The 21,259-nt window shown below is 38.8% G+C and overlaps 1 protein-coding gene across 1 annotated transcript in view; it reads left to right on the top strand.

Moving 5' to 3' along the window:
- The first annotated feature begins 984 nt into the window (after nucleotides 1–984).
- LOC102563182 (broad substrate specificity ATP-binding cassette transporter ABCG2) overlaps nucleotides 985–21,259 on the top strand; it is a 49,558-nt gene continuing 29,283 nt past the window's right edge. Inside the window, exons 1-5 of the mRNA XM_014600455.3 lie at nucleotides 985–1,259; nucleotides 8,982–9,205; nucleotides 16,997–17,056; nucleotides 17,533–17,647; nucleotides 20,933–21,085. Coding sequence (XP_014455941.1) covers nucleotides 9,000–9,205; nucleotides 16,997–17,056; nucleotides 17,533–17,647; nucleotides 20,933–21,085 — 534 coding nt within the window. The 5' untranslated portion in view covers nucleotides 985–1,259; nucleotides 8,982–8,999. The remainder of the gene's footprint in view (nucleotides 1,260–8,981; nucleotides 9,206–16,996; nucleotides 17,057–17,532; nucleotides 17,648–20,932; nucleotides 21,086–21,259) is intronic.

Genomic DNA, 21,259 nt, shown 5'->3' with positions numbered 1-21,259 from the left:
CTGCCTATACATGTCCTTGGGGGTAGGGGTGGGGCGTTTTAATTAGAGTGGCTCCTGAAGAGCTGTCACATGTATTAAGTCCCCGCACATTTAAAAATGGCCATGGACGCTTTTTCTAAATCTCATTCGACAAGGTTTAGACAAAGCTCTCTGCAGCCATTTTAAAATGTGCAGGGGCTTAATACATGTGATGCTGCAATGATGCTGGGGTGTTCTAATTAGAACACAAGTCTAATTAGACTGGATTAATCAATTCTGCTCTGACACATTCTAATTAGAATGCCAACAAGCACATATATAGGCTGCCCATGTGTCTAAGCTAAAACAATTTATAGACAAAATTCATTTATGTCAAAATGAAAGAACAGTTCCCTCCATGGCAAGAATCATTAGGTGAAACTCTATGCTTACTTTAAACAACACGTTGTGGTGAAATGCTGGAGAGAGACAATGCCATGCCAGTTTTTTTAATTCAACACCTGGTAATATTTAGTACACATAATGGGCAAAGCCCTGTCCTCAGTGAAACCCTAAGGAAGTTGGTCATTGACTTTAATAGGACAAAGATTTTATCTGCTCAGACATAATTGTGTACTTATTTTGTACATGTCCACCCCAAGCCCTGGGTGACCTTCCCTGAATTAAATGAACAGAAATTTTATAATATACTTCTCAAGCACCCTTTTATGAAACACAGCTGCCTTTAGGTAAAGCAAATCAGTAGCTGATAATCTTCCAGGCTATATCCCATTCTATATGGGCATCAACCTTTTTTCCTAACAAGGCATGTTTGAACTATTTTGGGCCAAGGGGAAAGGAACAAATTTGAGTTAAGGATCCATTGATTCATCAGCTCATTAAAGATAGGTGTATGACATTGCTCTCATGGGGGTTGGGCACAAGGGTGCAGAGGCATGCTTTTTTTTTTCGCAGAACTCCTGCTGGTGATATATTTGAGTTTATCTGTGACACACACAGCTGGGAAACAAACCGAGGAGCTTTATATACCTCTGTCCTGTGAGGACTGACAAGGAAAGGAAGGGCTAACGCCTAAGCTCCCTGTGGATTAGTTTTTGAAGTGCAGAAAGCATTGTGAGACACCACGGTCACTGCACTTTCCTGTAGGCTGGCTGCACAGGAGGTTGGGACTACTGCTGCATATACTGCTCTCTCACAACTCTTCCTCTAGCTTCTGCTTTGCTTCCAGCAGTCTTCTGTCTTCCCTGCACTTCACTTCTGCCTCTGACCAAGATCTCCGGGTAAGTCAGTAAAGATGGGAATTTCCGCCAAATTAAAAAAAACAAACTCCACAGTTCCATCAAACTGTCTAATTTAGTTACTTGCTTCCTTCCCTTTAAAGGGAGGAAGTGAAGTGAGAAAAACAATACTGAAATTACTAGTCTGTCACCCAGAAATGAATTATTTCTAAAGCAGCAAGAAAAAAATGATCTTTTTGTGATTTGCTATGAATCCCCTGATGTTAACAGGCATTTTTTAATTTTGCAAAGTCCCTTTGGAAAGGAAGTTTGCTAAAGAAATTCATTAACAATGTGTTTTACCAATTGAGGGAGAAAATGCATTTAAGACATGATAATAGAGCTCAACAGTTAGAATATCTAATGGGAAACTACTACATTACGTAAATGTGTGTGTGTGTGTGTGTGTGTGCACACGTGCATGTGCATGCAAGCACACCACATGTAACATAAACACAAAACCCTATTGATCCAAGCTCATTTCAGATGGAATACCCTTTTTCTCTGAAGCTTGGTTACAAACCTTACTCTTTAACACTCTGAATCCCCTCCGCCTTATTTACTCAATAGATTTTAATTTCCCCCAAACTTTTATGAAGAGATTGTTTCTGTATATGCAGCCACACATGCTGTATACCAGATTGCCTGAATACATGTAGATATAGGCACATGTCTAATTATGTAAAAAATCATTATATAAAAGTGCATTTATAGTTATAAGGTTTATGTATTTCTACTTATATAAAATCTAAAACGTACAGCTATAATGTATTTTAACTGCAGATGTCATTTGATAGATTGTACTAGTTAAACTTTGTACTCACTGTAAATGCAAGAAGTAATTGTTTGTCTAATCAGCCCTGGCAGGTTTCAATATAGTGAAAAGTAGGATCCTTTTTAAAGATCTTCATCAGCTTCCTTCAGAAAAAAAATACCAATGAGAGTTGTTTTGGGCTCTAAAATGTTATATTCTCACTTAAATTTTAGCACCTGATATACTTGGTTGAGAGGCAAAAAATGCAGTTTGGTGCCAGTAGCTTCCTGGAGGAAAGCTAAACAGAAAAAACAACCAAACAAAAAAAAATGTACATAATCTCTTTGGTAATATAAAGTATCTTAAGGCAAGTGGGGAAAAATTAGATTACTGAAAAATCTGAGTTCTGCTACTACCACTTGTTACTCATGTGAATTTTAAATCAATGCACCTTTACTGATTCCAGTTAAATGGTTCCAGATCTACACTACTGTGTACAAGAAGTGAGCAGAACTTTACACTTTAGTAGTTAGAACAGAATGCATGGGGAAATTGCCTCCATTCTTGAGAGGCAATACTTTTTGTGGTATCTTTTATTAGAGCAACTGTATAGTTGGGAGAGAAGTTAGACAGTCTTTAGGGTACAGAGTGCTTGAAAGGAGCATGCTGTTAGCATGATGCCCCAGGAAACATGTGGAGATCTGGAAAAGGGCACTTTGTGCCTGAAAGCCTGTTCAACTTCTCTCCCAACTGTACAGTTATTGCAATAAAAAATAACATTAAAAAAATCCCCCAAAAGCCCTTGCCTTATACATTTCCTGGATTGTTACAACTACAACACTCCCTGCCTCTAGTCTCCATTCTTACATATGTAGAATATTTTCCTCTTTGGGGTTTGAAAATGTTATTCCAATCATGCCAGTAATGAGTAGAAAGGGGAAGTTTTTATTTCTCAGTTAGAAGATGACATGTTTCCAGAAAAAGTTAATGTTGTTTCCCAACCTGAAAAATTAATATTTTGAGCAAGATTTTAACCACTTAGCTTCCATTTAGAAAGGATCCAATTGAGAACCTTGACAATAACAATTTCATTTGTGGATGTCTGTAACGAATAAATTTGATTATGTAGTATATAACAATGTAATGAAAGAAGCAGAGGACTAAAAGTTCAATTTTACAGTGTGGTAGAAAACATGCAGAATTATCTATCATGCAGTCAGCACTTCACACACAAAACTTCCACTGAGTCTAAAGTGAATTAAACATCCATAAGGCTGCCCTTACATTAATACCTCTGATTCTCACAAGAGTACACCACATAAATAAAAATAGCTGCTTAATGTAAATGTCCTCAACAGATATTTTTGTTTACTTCGAAGGCAGACTGTTTTTGCTTTTAATTTTCTCTAGGATACACGATAGAGATACTACTTACATTAAACTGTCTCTTGATCCAAAAATGTTCCTATTGAGTTTTGATTATCCACTTGTAATTTTTCATGTTTTTTAAATTATGATGTTGCACCTTATATTATTGTAGTTTTGAGGAGGAAAAATAGCTATAGAGACTTTTTTGTGAATCCCTGAAATTTCTTTCTGGAATTTTATTGTGAATACATATTTCAATTTTGATTTAGGTTTTTCTTTCCTGTTTCTTTGCTTTATGGGAGATTTATCCAAGAAAGAACTATTTAAACAGACCTAAAATAATCTGATGCTAACCTTCTACTCTTAGGAAATTATTAACAGCCATAAAGCCTGTTTCTAAGCGCTGCTATTTTCTCAAAGCAAATGCCTGAATGCATAGCCGTCTATATGAAATATTATTCATTAAAATCTCTCCATTACTGAGTAAAGTAATAAATAGGTCATCTGTTACTGCATATCTACCACACTGATAGAAAGAAGTCCTTAAAATAAATGGAAATTAAAAGCCCACCCACCATATGTACAAATTATTTTACTGCTGGTACTGTCTCATCCTTTCTAGTACAATATTAGAGATGAACAAATGTGTCCCATAAGAAACTGCTGTAATCCAGGATTATTATGAGACTTGTCTAAGAAATATGGATAACACATTTTAAATTGCAAGATATAGTGCCTGTAATAACAAAGTTATATTTTGAGCATTAAATTCAAACACGAAGAAGATTTTATTTACAACAATTTCCTCTCTCTTTTTTATCAAAAACCCCAAAAATATTTCACCAAATTTATAACATCCCATAGGATTTAGTGTGGAGAGAATATAAATATCTAACCCAATAGCATAATTTCAGCCTGTATTTAAAGTTTGTGTGGGTTTACTCTGAAAAGTGACTTAACAGGAACAGCTTTGCAACAACCTTCGTGTACTCTCTCTCAGTGAATCCAGATTGAATTTTTCCAGTTTCTGACTGGAAAATATCATTTTCTAACTGCAAGTCCTGCACATTCAGGCTGGCCTCTAAAAAAAAAAATCAAGCTGTTGTGTTTTTTTTTGCCTCAGAATCAACAAACAAGTTATTAGACTGGACTAGTTAATAAAACTCTTGATGATGTTTGAGCTCAGCTAGAATCCATCTTGTTTTCCTATAGCTATGTGTGCTTTCTTAAGTAAAAAATGTGTCATGCATACAGTCTTTTTTCTAATAAGAGTGCAGAATTCTGAAGCCCTAAAGATCAAACATAACAGTGTACTGTCATACAAAATACAGAATCAGATCTGCTTGTGTGGATTTTGCACTCAGATCCCAAGTAGGCTGGTCAAAAGTAATTTGGATTGCTGTGTTATAGCCTTCTACCCATAATTCAGCAACTAAGAGACTACTCAGCACATTAGCATACCATAAACACTGATATTTATTCAGTGGATCATATACATTTTTTCATTCTAGTTCCTAGTGGATCTCTCTTTACCAAAGCATCTTTTTAAATGGGACTGACTCCAGCTTTGCTGGCTGTCTTTGCAGAGAGATCAGTGTCTAAATGGCCCTGGAAAATGAGCTGCTCATATGCCTAGTGAAGGCTTCCCTGGAACTGGAAGGAGTGAGGGAAGGTGTTTTTCTGCTATCACATTGTGCCTGTTGTGTGCATAAACGCAACAGTCTTCAGGTTGTTCAGACTTGCATATTTCACTTCATACTTTGTGAATTCACACACAATTTAATTTACTCTATGCTAAATTAAATTAAAAATTAGAGAGATTATTCTGTCATGATTCTGTTTTGAATACATTTTATTCAGAAATTGGTTCTGGTTGAATCTGAAAAATGAATGAAAGAGACTATTAGCTGGGGACTAAAATTGTAAAATATCACAGGATATGCTTAGTGTCCTAGGCAACTATAACTTTCTGGGAGATACTCCCAAGCTCTATTTGGTGCCACATTTTTAGTGTGTAAAGGCCCTCTTACATGCGTGAAATTTTACCCATACCTTTATTTCTAAATGCAATGGTAGTCATAAAGTTAAAGATGTCTTTTGGGGCAACAGTTGTGTGTCAAGCACAAATGTAGATGTTCGTGTGATTTTAAAGCATATGCATTGTTCACTAAAGAATGTGTGTCCTTTTTTACTCTACTGGAGAGGAATTTTTGTTGCATGTTTGTTTGTTTTACTGGGGCATTGGTTTCTCAGTTCCTGGAAATGGTTCATAATTTGTTTTCTTTGATTTTTTTTAAGGAGTAATTTTGCCTGAATACTGGAATAATCTCGCTAAAACACATCTACCTGCTAGTGTCCTCATGCCAGTATTGTTTAAATATAACACCTGTAAGATTTCGTGATGCCAGTTAGGGTAAAATAGGTGTAGAAAAGTCAATTTTATATTGAAAAGACAGATTTGACTTGGGCTCTATTTCATGTGACTTGCCATACTAGGAGGGGAGAAAATCCAACCTGAACAGGACAGTTGGGGGTTACTTTTACATAGAAGAATTCCTGAATGGTGGGAGCTGAGTTAGTTGTCTCGTAAGGGTAGGAGATGTAACCTGAGTGCACTGGTTTTAAAAGCATTTTCCAGTTGTTTTCCATGTTTTTTCTTTTCCTGATGAGCAGTGCTTTGTAACCATATGAAGTTTCAAAACACTGTATGATAAACAAAAATACCTTCAGTTTTTTAAAATCTTTTTTGTTGTCTCAAGAACACTAGAGACATGGACAGTATGTCTTCATCTTCAAAATATGACTCAAGAGAAATAATTATTTACCCAGAGCTCTTTGGGTAAAAATTAAAGCAAGTTGAATTTTCTGTCTCTTTTCAATAAAAATTACAAAGCACCCAGTGTGCTATCAAAACTTCAGCAGTACAAATGTGTGGCTTATCTCTAATAGGCAACCCCCCTGGGTTTATCATCATCCACAGGCAGGCCATTGCTTTAAACAGTAGTTTTGAGAGTTCATACACACACAATACACTTTGCTTCATTGGTTTCCCTGGAAAGCAGCAACAAATGTTTTTTGTGGAATTCAGAGGAAGTTACATTTAACATGAATTGTTAACAGCCCAAGAATAAGCTATCTATGGGAATCCACTGATTAAAAAAAATAAGGCTCTGTCTTCACTTGGCACAAAGGACACATCCAGGGTACAAATTAAATGTGGACTCTTTGAGGGGTCTGCAGTGGTGGCAGCTGGAACCTGGAAGGAGCTGTTGCTGCTGTCAAGACTGCCACCGCCTGAGCTGCTTAGAAAGGTGTGGGGCAGGCCAGGGGCTCTCATCTCTTGGGGGGGGGGGGGCTTTTGGGGAGCTCTCATCTCTTAGGGGAGGGCTCAGCCCCCTCCCTCCCCAAAGCCACCCTGTATTTTGAACCCTGAACATGTCCCTACTTCCTTATAAGAATAGAGTAGATAGATGTGGAACATGATGGAGGGAATGTTCTAAATTTAGGTTTACTACTTTGAATGTGTTCTTTGATTGCAGAAGGGTTACAGTAAGCATACACTTTGTAATTTCAGCCTTAAAGGGAGGATGCCACAGATGTCCATAATGAAACAAGAGCAGAACAAATCTGGGGGCAGACTCTGTGTTGCATTATGACTCCTTTATGCTTTAAAGCAACTCTGACAGAACCAGGCCTTGTGTACTACCCTGTCTGTGAGACTGCAATGGCAGAAAGACATTTTGCTATCCTAGTGGTACTCAGCCTTTCACCCCATGGGCCATATCCTGAACAGGGTCATCCTCTGGATCCTGCCTCACACCAGCACCAAATCGCTCCCCTACTGCCCAGATCTTGCTTCATACTGGCACCAAATCAGCCCCCACGTGCCCAGACTGGGCCCCCTGGCACCCAATCTAATGTGCAGGGCCACACTATTCACCCGCCGGGCTCTCCACGAGTTTGGAGATTTGGTATCTGAGGAGCTGCAATTAACTCTGCCACTGGTCCATGGCTGCCAAATTTTCAGACCTGTGGGGGCCCCCTGGACTGGATGACATGGCTCCGCAGGCCAGACCTGCCTGAGGACCAGGGGTTAACCCTGTGCTACTGCAGGACATGGTAAGGAATATTCCAGGAGTATATCAGGAGACTAGGAAGACATTGTGTGTGTGCTATTCTCAGCTGTGGAATGATTCCTTGATGGTGGCTACAGTCAAGTAAAATTTGGGCTGCCATTTGGTGTCTTGTGCTTACCCTGGGTACCAAGTTAACCACTTGTGCTGCTGTAAGCTGGAGATTCTGGCCTCTGGAAGCAATAATTATTCCCTTCTAATTATTATATTTCTCATGGGAGAAGTCTTAATCATAGACCTACTTCATTTATGCGTAACTTGTGGCAAGTTCTGTCTCGCTTCCTTGAACAAATCCTCTTTGCACTTTGTACAATTAATCAGGAACCTTTGCAACAACAGGGCTGGGTTGAGTTTATGCTAAACACTTGATTAAAGAAGGAAAACTAGAATATATTGTAAGTAGACTTACTGGGCCAGCTTCTTAGCAAAAGTGAATATTTAAATTTGCATTATATACTTATATTTAACATGTGTCTATTATTTCATTCATTTCTGACCTGGATGAATGCCATTTTATACCAAGCATCAAATTAATTCAGTGGGGAAAAGGATTTAACTACTAAGCAAAAGCAATTTTCAATAATGGCATCTCTTGATGTTAACGTAAATTCAATGTTGGTATATTTTCCTAAACTCCCAGGTCCTGAAGTGATGTGACTACATGAAATACTCAGTCATCATTAAAAACACTGTTTCTAGCTTTCACTATTACAGAGAAAAGGTTGAAAGATGCTGGAAATTTAAATCTGCACGCTTCCCACATTGGCTACTCAAACTTAATGAACTCTTTTTAACAATTTGGGCTTTAATCTCCGTGATTCAGTTCCCAATATGTAAAGTAAAAGTAATTCTCACTCAAAGGGATTCTGTGAAGACAAATTCATTAATGTTTGTAATGCACTAATATCCTATGATGAGCTCTGTGCAAAAAGTCAAATGAGAACAATAATTCTGTAGTCAGTGAAGGATTTGAATGTGCTCAATAAATACTCCCTGGGGTCACACATTTAACGATGAGGATACAATGAAATATTGAATAGGTGTTCATTTGGTAAGAATGATTAAACCTGTGTATTAAATGAAGCTGTAGTTCTCTGGAAAAAATAGCATATATAACAGAAAATTATTTTGTATGGCATATGTACAGAGTGGCTGGATTCAGATTACATAAAAACCTTCATTTGGCCATTTCTTTACTATTAACTGCCTGATTTTACATCCTAATGTTTTTTTAGTGTAATTTTTTAAAATATAGTGTGTTCTCTATATATGGATTTTCTTATTTTATAAGTTTCTGTTTAAAGGACAAGTAGAAAACTGCGGAAGGGCTCTTAATGAAAGGAAAGTGTTGAGCAAGGTGCTTTCTGAGTAATCCAGGTTGTTGGAGAGTATTTATGCAGTAAATTTGCTAAAAGGATGCCTCTGCTCTGTGACCATGTATACCAATTTAATTAACTTTTATGTTTACAGAGGTGGAACCCTTACAAAATGACAGAAAATCAGACACACATCAGTATCATGATGTCAGACTCAAGTATAAATGGCATCCCTAACAGAAAACAATCTTCTCAAGACCCATCAGTCAGTGGAGGAACCACTGTGACCTTTCACAACATCTGCTACAGAGTGAAGGTGAAGAGTGGATTTATTTGTTGTCGCAAAACAATCGATAAAGAAATTTTGAGAGATATCAAGTAGGTATTTCAACTTCTCTGTAGTAGAGCATATGTACATTTTATTTCCTCTCTCAATAGCAAGGTTTTTAATATCACCCAGAGAAGTCACCAAGCCACGAGGAACAAAGCAATAATAACATGCAGAATTCAGTGGGCATTTCCAAAATATAGTTCTTCAAAATTAAACTCTCAAGTCCATATTCAGTAACTTAAGAGACTGGTCTGATTTCCAGATTGCTAGCATCTATGAAAAAGGGCTGGCAGAATAAGGATTATTTAATTGAGAGAAAAAAGGAGGATATGATAACAGTCTTCAAATACCAAAATAGTTATTAAAAAAACAGTAAACAACAAAATGTTCTGGGTCGACAAGTGGTGGGACAAAGAAACAATAGCCTTAAATTGCAGTAGGGGAGGTATTAAGTTAAACTGGATAAATCTTGGAACACATTACCTAAGGAGTTTGGGGAAAGTCTATCAGTTGAAGTTTTCAGGTGTAGGTGTTAGGGGTGCACTGATAGAGATTTCTGGGGCTGATCCCAATAGTTGATTTTTATGGAGGCATTATCGGCTGATACCAATCTGATTTCCGATATGCAGCTCTTCAGCTTGAAGAGCTGCATCCAGTTGGTAAGTCTGTGTGGTGGAAGGGGACAGCAGTGGGTGGAGGGGATGGGGGGTTGGAGGGAGGGGGCAGATCAAGGTTCCTGCAGTAAGGGAGGGAATGGGGTTCTAGCTGGAGCAGGCGACCAGCCGGGGTGGGGAGGGGTGTGGGACAGACCCACAAGCGGCTCATCGAGGGGGCGAGGGGGGTGTCCCCTGGATCTGCATTGTGTGGGTGGGCTGCAGCTGCAGCCTGGGGCTGGGGTGGGCGCGGGACAGAGGCGTGGCTTGTCAAGGGGGTGTGGGAAGGGACGGGTGGGTGGCTCCCGTCTCTGTGCGCGGCTCATCCAGTGCTCATCTGGCTATTCCTGCTGCTGCTCCCGCCGCTCATCTGGGAAGGCATGGGGGGGCATGTGCCCCTGGATCTGCCCAGCTGGGAAGAGCCCGGCCCCAGATCGCCCTGACCTGCCTTGGGGCACATGCTTCCCCACTGTGTCCTCCCGGATGAGCCAAGCTTCCATCTCACACCCGCCCCAGCCCTGGGTGGGCAGCCCCTGTCCCTGCCCCTGCCCCACACCTTCCATCACCACGGGGACCTTGACCTGCCCCCCCCATGGTCCTTCCCCCTCCCCCTTCCACCACACCAGACTTACCAGCTGCATGCAGCACTCCATGCTACCGGTGCTACTCCTCACTGCCTATGTGCTGCGATGTGGCTGCGCACATGCACAGGCATTTATTGGACAAATTATGGCTGCATTGGGCCAATTTCCGATACAGAACATTTTCTTTATATCGGTGCTGATCCAATATCAGACTCATGTATTGATGCACCTCTACTGGTGTAGGTCCTTTCCAGCCAGATTTTATGATTCTTTAAGTCCTATTGACTTTGTATTCAGTACTTTTGAAAATCAGGTTCTTTATTTGGGCTTCTGGTTATTAATTTAGAACCTTAGGACACATGTTTTTATCAACTTGCCCTAGTTTTGAGTTAAGACTGAAAATTCTGGAAGTAGCTGGATATGATTATTTTTATAAAAAGGATAATTTCCTTTATCCTTGAGATGTATTTCTTAGAGAAGGAAGATTTGAATAATAAAAAGAAAAACAATGGCCTGCCATTGTTCAGTGTATGGAACCCCCTTGGAAATTAAAGATAATTTTGCATACAAGTTGATGACATCTTAATATGATTTCAGTTAAGAATTAATTTAGTTCTTCGTGGGTGCAGTTACATATGCATTAATGTGCTTTTCCTAATGCGCATTAAATGTAGTAGCTCCAATATGAGGTACTAAATAAATTGCCATTAGCCTGATCTAATGTGTAGTAGTATAAGTGCATACTTTTTAGGTGATGCTTACTGTGCAGTAACCTATTTTACTGCGCATTAGCATATTAACATGGGTTTTTATGCACCACTTTAATGTGCAGCAGAATAGGTTATTGAGCATTAAAGCACACGTGTAGATGTGCCTACTATCAATAGATCAGCATCTGGTAGAGTAAATTTAGTGTGGCATACTAAAAGGAATTAAAAACCCTTTCTTACCTTTTTATGACTCTTGGTTCAAGCAGTTATGGAGAGTTGTTGAAGCTTAATGAGAGTGCTTGTGCTTCGTTCTATAACTGCCTAATAACAACCACGTACATTTTTCAGCATACCATTATTTTTCCACACAGGGGTTTTTTTTGAGTCTTCATGCAATGGAAGTCATGTCAAGCTGCTTCAAGTGAGATAAAAACAAATACACTTAAGATAATTGAAACTTTTTCACAATACACACCTGATATGTTAAATTATGGCTACTAGCCATAGCCTGCAGCTGAGAGGATCTGACCGTGTCAGCTGCTCCCAGAGACATTATGGCTAGTAGCATAACTGGAGGTAAGGGGAAGCAAGAGAGGCATCCGGGGCACTTGACTTAGAGGGGATGCCAGAATGCACCCCCTGCAGTCTTTGCTATAGTAGGCACAGCCCCATGCTGCCCAGCCATAGTAGCAAGCCAGGCATGGTCCCTCACCCAATAGTATTTCTGGAGAACAAGATGGTGAATGGGGTAGTGGAATGGCACCTGGGGAAGTCTTTCCCATGGCAGATGCAGCCCTGTGCTCAGTAATGTATCTTTGGGTAGTGGGGAGGGGAGTGAGTAGGGCACTAAGGGCATCTCTCAGGGAGCCTGCACCATGGGGTTACTACATCCACTGTACAGTGAGCTTGGCCCTCAGTGGCAGCAGTCCAAGCCCACACTGCTACTGCAGAAGCTGCAGTTGTAGCAGCTGTAACCTGAAGGCAGAGTGCCAGGGAAGGTAAGACTCTGTTGCCCCTTCCCCCAACTCCAACTGCTCCCGCTCTTCAGTGGTCAGCATAATCCATCCACTCCCTCCATGACCCCCCCCCACCCCACACAGGCACTGAAAGACTGAAAGTGGTTATGGAAGAAGCAAAGGTAAACAAATTAGCTGGCTACAAGTTTATTTGTAAAATAAATTAACTTTTTTTTTAAATACCTGATACCAGGTCTTCAAGCTCTGAAGAGCAAAAGTCATACCTATGTGAAGGGTAGTGCAGGTTGTATACACGAACACTCTCATACTGGATGAATTTAAGTGGTCTGTGCAGTGCCCTAGATGGAAGGGTATACATGATACCTGTGCTTCATTTCCTAATATAAAAAGACATTAGCCTTACCCAAGGAGGACAGGATAGTTGAGTGTCTTGCTTGGAAAATTTGTAGAGAAGAACAGGTCATATTGCTAAAACAATAAAAAAAAATTAATACAAGCATCAGAAAACTGAAATATGTATGATTTGGCCAATGATTTTCATAATAAGGAGACTAGGAGATGCAACTAATTATGTTGCATATTTACTAGCTTACATTCTTTTATCATGGGAGCTACAGCTGTTATATGAATTCAAGTAGAGGCTAGTTGCATTATATTTCATTTTATTAAAAAAAAAATCATATAGAGCTCTTGATTTCTAATCAAACTGCTAAATCAAACCTGCTTTCCAGAAGTTACAGCAAAGGTTCTCAAATACTCTTTTTTAAAGTTTGTTACACTTCTACATGCCCCTATGATTCTGTTGTGTCTAATTAAAAAGTAACAGTTCATCACTGCAACCAAACTGTAAACTCTTCAACATCCTAAGAGTTACTGTAGAACTATTCTTTGTTTTTATTTTCTTCTGCTTTTCCTCCATTTATATTTTCCCCTTTCCCTTCTTCTACTTTCCTATTTCTTCTAGAAGTGTGCAACATACCCCAAATTTGACAAACAGTGATTTCAACAAAGTGCTGTAAATTAGATATGGGTCTAATGAAAAATTTCAGCTCTGAACTCCCAGGAACACTGGGGTAGTTTGGATTCAGATGCAAAATCAGATGGTTTATTGAACCAAGACCCCTAGATCTGAATACCCTTGGTAGCAATTCTTAAAGAGATGGTCACAGTTTACGATCTGTTTGCTGAAAGACTATTCACTCATTTTTGCCATGTGAATAACCATGTATCAGTTTCTCATATGTATTAGTTTTAATACAGCTCTTCCTACTGATGAACTAGTAGGCTTTGGCACTTCACACAATAGATCCAGGTCCTGCAGTCCTTTCTCAAGTAAAACCTGAAGATAGTCCTGCCAGAAAAAAAGGACTGTAAGACCCTTCCTGTGTTTGATAACACATGCAAGAGACACTTATTTAAACAGACTTTTTTCATAATGACTCTAAAATTATCTTGTTTTTAAACTATACACCATGTTAACTATAAACTGAAGTTGTTTTATGATCTTAAGAATTAATATTTTATTTAACAATTAGCTGGAAAGACAATATTAAATCTATTTGACATTTCCCAGGGCAGAGAGTCAGTTCACACAGATTTTCTCCACATGACCGGTAGGTCATTGTGTTAATTCTTCACAAGTAGATCACAACTACTTTAATATGATTCCCATGTTGTCTTTTAAAAACCTTGGAAGGTTTGCCAAACATGGGTACTTAAGAGGAATCAGGTGATGATTTCTCATACTGGGAGGGTTACATGTTTGAATAATAAAAGCATTAGTAAGAATGGGCAGAAATTGAATGAAGCAATAAAGCTGATATTGAATTCTTTATTAATCATTAATAGCTATTACTATCTCTGGGTTGAAGGTAGCAACATGTTTTTTTATATAAGTTCTCTGGTGTTATACAACAAATGTGATTAGCCGTGACTGGTTTCCAAGTGATCTATAACAGGAAGAAAACTCATTATTTCAACCATGAAAGCTTGAATTTATATTTCTATTACGTTTCACCCTGGTAGCTACCAGTGATCTGGCACTATCAGTTTTTTTCATACATCTACTGGTATACTTTAAGCTGTGGTGGACTTCAAGATGTAAAATGTGCTCACCATCACTAATCACCTCAGTAAAACCTTTGCTTGATTTTTAAGCATAATAGAAAAACCCATTTGAAATGTTCTTAGTTTTAATTACTGGTGTAATTTCAGCTCAGTTTCTCAGACACCTGTTACAGGGATTTTTAGTATTTTTGTTTAGTGTGAAAATAAAATAACCAAATAATAGAATTACATTATAACTGAAACCCCAGACACATGCAGAAGGGAAGGGAGAGGGAGAACCATGAAATACATTGATTATAAAGGATCACGGCATAGGATGAGTCGACTAGAATTCAGTGACACTGAAGCAGGAAATGCCAACTTGGGATTTCCTTTGTATTATCATTGGTGGAAATTGTTCACCTACCAAAAATATATCATTTCAAAGGGAAATAGAGATCGCGAGAGAGCTTTCTGCCTTCTTAATGCTACTTCAGACATTTTTAGCAAATAATGTTCAGATATTACAGTCACACAAATCCCAGAGTACTTTCCTCCCTATTCAAATACTTATTTGGTTATATAGCCATACACAGCTGCCTGTGAGAAGACTAGTCTGGAAAAGATTTTGATTCCAGACACCAGCGAGAATATGATACTCTACAGGTCTACTCACATTTTTAAAAGCCTTCTGCTGACATGAGAGTGAGAAACTTTTTTTCCAATTTTGTAAGTGTTCATATATCCATACATCCCTACAGCATTGTTTCTATTACTGTGAGACACCAAACTTGAAGGGGTGTCTCTCCATTTTCCATGCCCCCAATTTTAACATATATAGTTCAATTGATTCTGGTATCATTTAATCGAAAACTAAACCTTCCATTAATTGGCATTATTGTTGTTGTTATAATTGCAACAATTGTGTGCTAAGGACTTGGCAGATGTGTAGGAAGACAATTTCCTGCCCTGAAAGGCTCCCAGGTTAAGCCAAACAAAATACAAATAAAAGGAGCAGGAATAAAATATGAGAAGGGACTTTCTGGGTCATTAAGCTAAGGCAAACATATCATTAGATTCCTTTAGTAGGTGAAAATAAATCCCTTTTTGATCTGTTTAGTTTTTTGCCCTTATTACTGCAATTGAAAGACGTTCCAGACCCCACTCCTCTGATGATTAGAAATCTAATTTTCAGCCTAAATATATTCATGATAAGGTTATATATATTTGTTCTTTTTCCATCATTTTCATTAAGCTTAAATAGTTCTTTCCTTAAACATCTCTCTTACCTCTCTGATGTTTATTCTTAGATTATGTTTTCATAAAGAAGCATTATATCCCTTCGCAGTCTCGCTTTTGCTAGACTCAACAATCCAAACTCTGTCCTCTCATAAGGACCAGACATATTCCACATAAGGTCTCCCCAGTGCCACATATACTAGCTCTGATACTTCCCTATCCTTCCTGGAAATCTGGTGCTGGATATATCCTAGAATCAAATTTGGTATTTTCATAGCCACACCACACTAGTGACAGATGGCTAGTAAGCTTCTGACTGACGTACAGCAGTGGTTGCCAACCTTTTGCTACCATTTGTGACCCAGCCCAGCCCCACACTCCCCAGCATCAGCAGATGCCATGATGGGAATAGATATAAAAAATTAGGCAACAGGACCTTAGGGATACCCCCTCTGCTGCTGTGGCTGGAGTGTGCTACTATTCCCTGAGCTGCTACAGGTTGGAACCAGTCTCTTTGTAGGCTGGGCTGTAGGTTGCCAACCCCTGACTTCAGTGTTTTTCTTTATCTGTTGTTTCCAACTGCTGAGCTCCTACTTTTTTGTTGTTGTCCCTAAGTACATGACCTTGCATTTTGCACCATTAAATGTCATCTCCTTTCTATTGCTCAGAACTCAAGGTTATCCTGTACATTATATATTTTATCTTCTTCTACACGGGTGATACCTCCCAACTTTGTGAAGTTAGCCAATTTCATTTACCTTCTCCTACTTTTTTTTGTTGAGGTCATGTATGGAAATATTAAACAAGAATTGTCCTAAAATCAATGCTTGAGGAACTCCCTTAATGTCTGTCCAGGTTGACGGTTTCCCTTTCATCACAACCCACTGTCATACCTCTTTAGCTCATACTTTACTTTACAGTTCTTGTAGAACACTGCATCTTTTCCAACAGAACTATTAATTTCCTATGAGGCATCATGGGAAATGCATCAAAAAGCTCAACTGAAATCCAAGTCGATTAGATCTGCTGCATTTCCACTGTTTAGAAAATCAGTTCCATATCAAACCAGATCAAGGTTGACCTGGTATGATCTACTTTTGGGTACACTCAAATTGAATTTACCCCACATTCTATTTACCTCCACATTTTAAAATGTTTCTTTCTTTTAATTTATTTTTAAAGACTAGCATGCTATTGGGAGCAGGTTGGACAGCCTGTAGTCGCCTGGGTCGTTTTCTCCTCATTCTTAAACATTTGTTACTGAGTTTGAGACAGTTCCATTGCGTCAGATAATAAATCCCATTCTTTCATGGTAACCATCTGTTCTACAGTGGGACGGCTGAATATACAGTTTCTTGTTACAGCTGCAAGCTTGTGCATGGTATAGATGTATATGAAATAATATATAAATACATTTAATATTTGTTAATTATAATTTCCCTGTATATATTTTATATTTGAGAGAACGAGTTAAGAGTTAATTCTTTTTAAGTTAGTAATAGAAAACTAAGCAGGGGTCATCATTATCTGAGACAAGTTAGCCTTATTCCAAACAAGGATTCAATTGCAAGAAGCAATTTTGTAGATTAAATACAAATTAATAAAAAAACCATTGGTTTTGTTTTACAGTGGGATTATGAGACCAGGACTGAATGCAATTCTGGGACCCACAGGCAGTGGCAAATCTTCGTAAGTGCTGAAGCAATAAGAGGACTTGTTACTTAGCCATGTTCTCCACGTAGAGAAATCATTCCAAACAGAAAATAATATGCATTCAGCATTGATGATTATGACTCAAAGAGCAAGATTGTGACCTCAGTTCAATTTGCATAAATTTAGATTAGTTTTATTGACTATAATGCAGAATTTGACTCAAAAAGAAGACTTTTTTTTAAAAAGAGCACAATAGAGGTAACTGATTTCTTTGAAGTAAATAGTTTCCTAATATGCTACCTTTATAAACAGCTTTACAGAAAATCAGGAGAATTATTTGATTGAGAATATGATTTTCTGTTCTTTGAGGGGCTTTTAAATATGAACTGTAGTCAGCAGCAAAGTTTCAGTATGGAAGAGCTTGTGCTTAGCTGGGCTTGTGGCCTCTATCTTACAGACTAGTTAAAATGTACACCTCAGAGCTCTTAAGATGACTGCTTTTCTTCTTTTAGGTTACTGGATATTCTGGCTGCAAGGAAAGATACTCATGGACTGTCTGGAGACATTTTGATAAATGGAGCTCCCCAGCCTGCCAACTTTAAATGTATTTCTGGGTATGTGGTACAGGTAAGAAAATTTTAAATGTCTGTATCTGCCTTCTTTGTTTAGACATCCATTAGGACAAAAATGCACCCAAGCTGGCTAAGATGGTGATTTTCAACAGGGTATCACAGCACCCTAGGGTGCCTTGAGTTTCTTTCAGGGGTGCTGCGGAGTGGCGCACAGCAGGAACTATTAAATGAATCATGTTTGCACACAAGATAAACCCAGAGATTCCAAACAGGAATCTACAGTGTTAAAAAAAACATTGTGCTCATTCTGAGTTCTCTGCAACAGAAGAATTGCTCTATTATTTTTCTGCAGTCAAAATTCAAGTGAAGACTAAGAGCTGGCATTTTCCAAAGGATGCGCCTCGAGTCTAAAAAGGTTGAGAACCACTGGTCTAAGATAATGTACTTGCTGTAGTGTGCTTGTCAAAACTGGTCCTTGATTTCATTTATAGTCCATACTTTTACTTTAAAAAGTAGAAGTTATAAAGTTAATTGCCATGCCTGGGATTAGTTCCGAAGAGTCAGCGCACTGAGTGAACCCGCCAGATTCTTCCTTGGCCATACAGAAAATGTGAGAAATGCTGTTTCCATTGCAATATTGGCCTTACACAGAGAGCTCTCTTTCATTTGGAGAAGGGCTCCCTCCATAACACTTTTCCCTGATGAGTATAGGTATCTTTCACCTTATAACTCTTGGAGAAAGTAGCACTACTTGCAGCTGTATTAATCCCCTTTGACTGCTTTTCTACAGGTGAAGGGAAATCTACTTAGTAGCAGCATGGTTCCTACTGGGACAGAGTTCCCAAGGATGTCCAGGCTTATAAAGCAGCAGTCATCCACATATATTATTGCAAGAATTTGGAAGAGGTTCCTTTTCCCTATGGATTCCTTAGAACTAGAGAAAAATTGGAGATGACACAGTGCATGATGCAACACAGCATATTGCCCTTAACTGTTTTCCACTATCAAGGATTGCACCAGCAAAACGTATGAGGGGAGTCTCACTAGGGACAGAAGTTACACATAAACTGGTATAAGTGATCAGAAACCTGTTCAAATCTGTAACACAACAGAAATTCAGTGCACAAACTGCTTTCAAAATGGCTAAAGCCAGTTTAAGATCAACCTGCATGGAGGTAATATAAGACTTAACTGAGTTAGGTTAAATCAGTTTATTGAACTTCTGTCCCAGATCCCCTCCAGATTAAGGTTAACTCGCAGTCCCCCAGCATCTCAGGCTGCTTTGCACCTCCTCTGCAAACCCTGCCTTGCAGGGTGGACAAAAAGCAGAGCAGGGAGGTGTGCTCTAGCACCTTCCAGCTTCTGGCCAGATACACTTTAGGCATGTGGCTGCATTTCTGGAATCAAAAGTGAAGTCTGTTCACTTGCTTATAGGTTTAATATATGCAGCTTGGATTAACCTGAAAGGATTGAATTGATTCAGCCTTTGGATTTTTGACTGTTTGTACTTGGCCATTGATTTTTGTTTTCTGCCAGTCCCTGTTCTATAGGTATAAGTGTGGAAGTGAAGGCTCTGGCCCTATATTAAAATTAAGTTTGAACTGTGATATGCAACTACACCTCAGACTTTGAAATCGTGAAAGGAATGTCTCCATATTCTGAATTTATCTTTGATTTGTTGGAATTAAAAAAATATCAGAAAATCCATCTAAATCTACCCCTTCTTTTAGTAGGGATGAAAGACTGGTTCTTGGGGAAATACCACAGAAACATTTTAGGTGCAATTGAAAAATGATCCACCTTGCAGCTATTATCACTGTAATTCTCCACTGCAAACTCCTGGCCCCATGCTGCTGGCCAGCTGCAACACCCCTCCCCACCCTCTACACTCCACCTGCCCCACCAGTCTGAGTCCACCAGCTGCACCTGCTGTGGCTACACTCACTATGCTCAATGTATTTTTGAAAGTATAAAGCTTTCTACAAACATGCAGCTAAATGGTTGTTCCCTAGAGATGATGCCTCCTTACCTAAGTGTGAAAGTGTTTTCCTTCAATGTGAGAATAAGTGAGTAGATTCCTACCCTCGTTCCCTTCCCTCTCCTAAATGCAGCATACAAAAAGTTAAAGAATAAATCTGAAGAAACCCCTCTCCAAAACATGCTTAGCATATCACCCTCACAAAACAGATGTCCAAGCATTTGGACAAAGAAAAGTCAAAAGAAACCCATTTCCTTTATTAGGGATAAACAACTCCTCTGTAAAAGCTCCTCCTTCCCCCTGCTAAGAGCAAATCAAGACCCTCCTCTTTACTTCCTCCTTTTATACATAGCAGGTGAGACTGCAAATTAATGAGCTCAGCTGCATCTGCTCTGCAGTTTCCTTTAACCCTTCAGTGCCTTGTTCTATACCTCTTTAAATCTGATAAGGAAAACACAGCTTTGGACTTTGGTGTACCCCTAGGCAACACAAACTCAACTGTTCAGAGTCCTTGTAGGATTTATACATAATGTATACTTACATGAAGCATGCAAGTGTACATTCAAGTCACCAGTTAAACTACTTGTTTGCACTAAGGGCATTGGTGGATTGGGATCACAGCACTCTGCACTGTGCAAGATTGCCCTAGAGCTACATAACTTCGAACTCTCTGTGCATGTTCCTCCTGACCATTGTTCTGCACATCCCTGTCATGAGAAATCCTGGAAAGAATTCAATTGAAATAAGCAGTTTCAAAGCCCTTCATTGAGTCACACTCATAATCTTTCTACACTTGCTATTTTGCTTTATCTGTAGTTTTCCATAGCTATCAAAGAGTTTACCTCACTGTGGAATTAATTATTGCCAGATACTAGTTCTGCTCAGTGTCTTCAACCCTCATTAAGATTAATAGGAGTTGAATGAGCTCAGTACTTTACACAGGGTACGCAAAATCAAGCAGGATTAAATCCAGAATCATTTTTGTTGATAATTTTCTACCACAGAAGGCAAGACTAAAAATGATTTTATTTTTATTTCCTTTTTCTTTGTCTTCCTGTTTTGTTTACACTTTATTGGTCTACAAAAGATTCTTTGAGGTCTGCCTTAAGGGAGCTGTACACATTGGTTAGTTAACTGATATTTAAGCAATTTGATACATGTAGAATATTCCTGTATTGCTACGAACTGCACAGACATACAAATGCATGAAGGGAAATATCTGTTGTGATGTTCAGGTTTTGAAGATCCATCCTGTAGCATTCTAGCAGTTGTCACGCGCATACAAATGAACTCAGCATGAAATGTACAACATAAGAAATGAGTGCCGAAACGAACATTAAATATGCAATTTTGTTTATGAAGGATGATGTGGTAATGGGAACCCTGACTGTGAAAGAAAACTTCCAGTTCTCAGCAGCACTTAGGTTACCAAAGTCTGTTCCTGAACAGGAAAAGAAACAACGAGTTAACCAGATCATCGAGGAACTTGGTTTGACACAAGTGGCAGATTCCAAGGTAATGGCACATGAGTTGTTATAATTAAAACAAACAATAACTTATTTCAGGTAATAAAATGATTTAGGTTTGGCAGCTGTGAGTTTTGGTTGAATAGACTATTGTAATAACAGAAGAGTTAGTAAACCTCAATCTGGATGTCTGTTTTCATCTCAGTGAAGATACAGGTTTTGC

Source organism: Alligator mississippiensis, chromosome 2, assembly GCF_030867095.1.
Source record: "Alligator mississippiensis isolate rAllMis1 chromosome 2, rAllMis1, whole genome shotgun sequence".
Lineage (NCBI taxonomy): Eukaryota > Metazoa > Chordata > Crocodylia > Alligatoridae > Alligator > Alligator mississippiensis.
The sequence above is the reverse complement of the archived record's forward strand: the minus strand, read 5'-3'. Positions and strand labels throughout refer to the sequence as shown.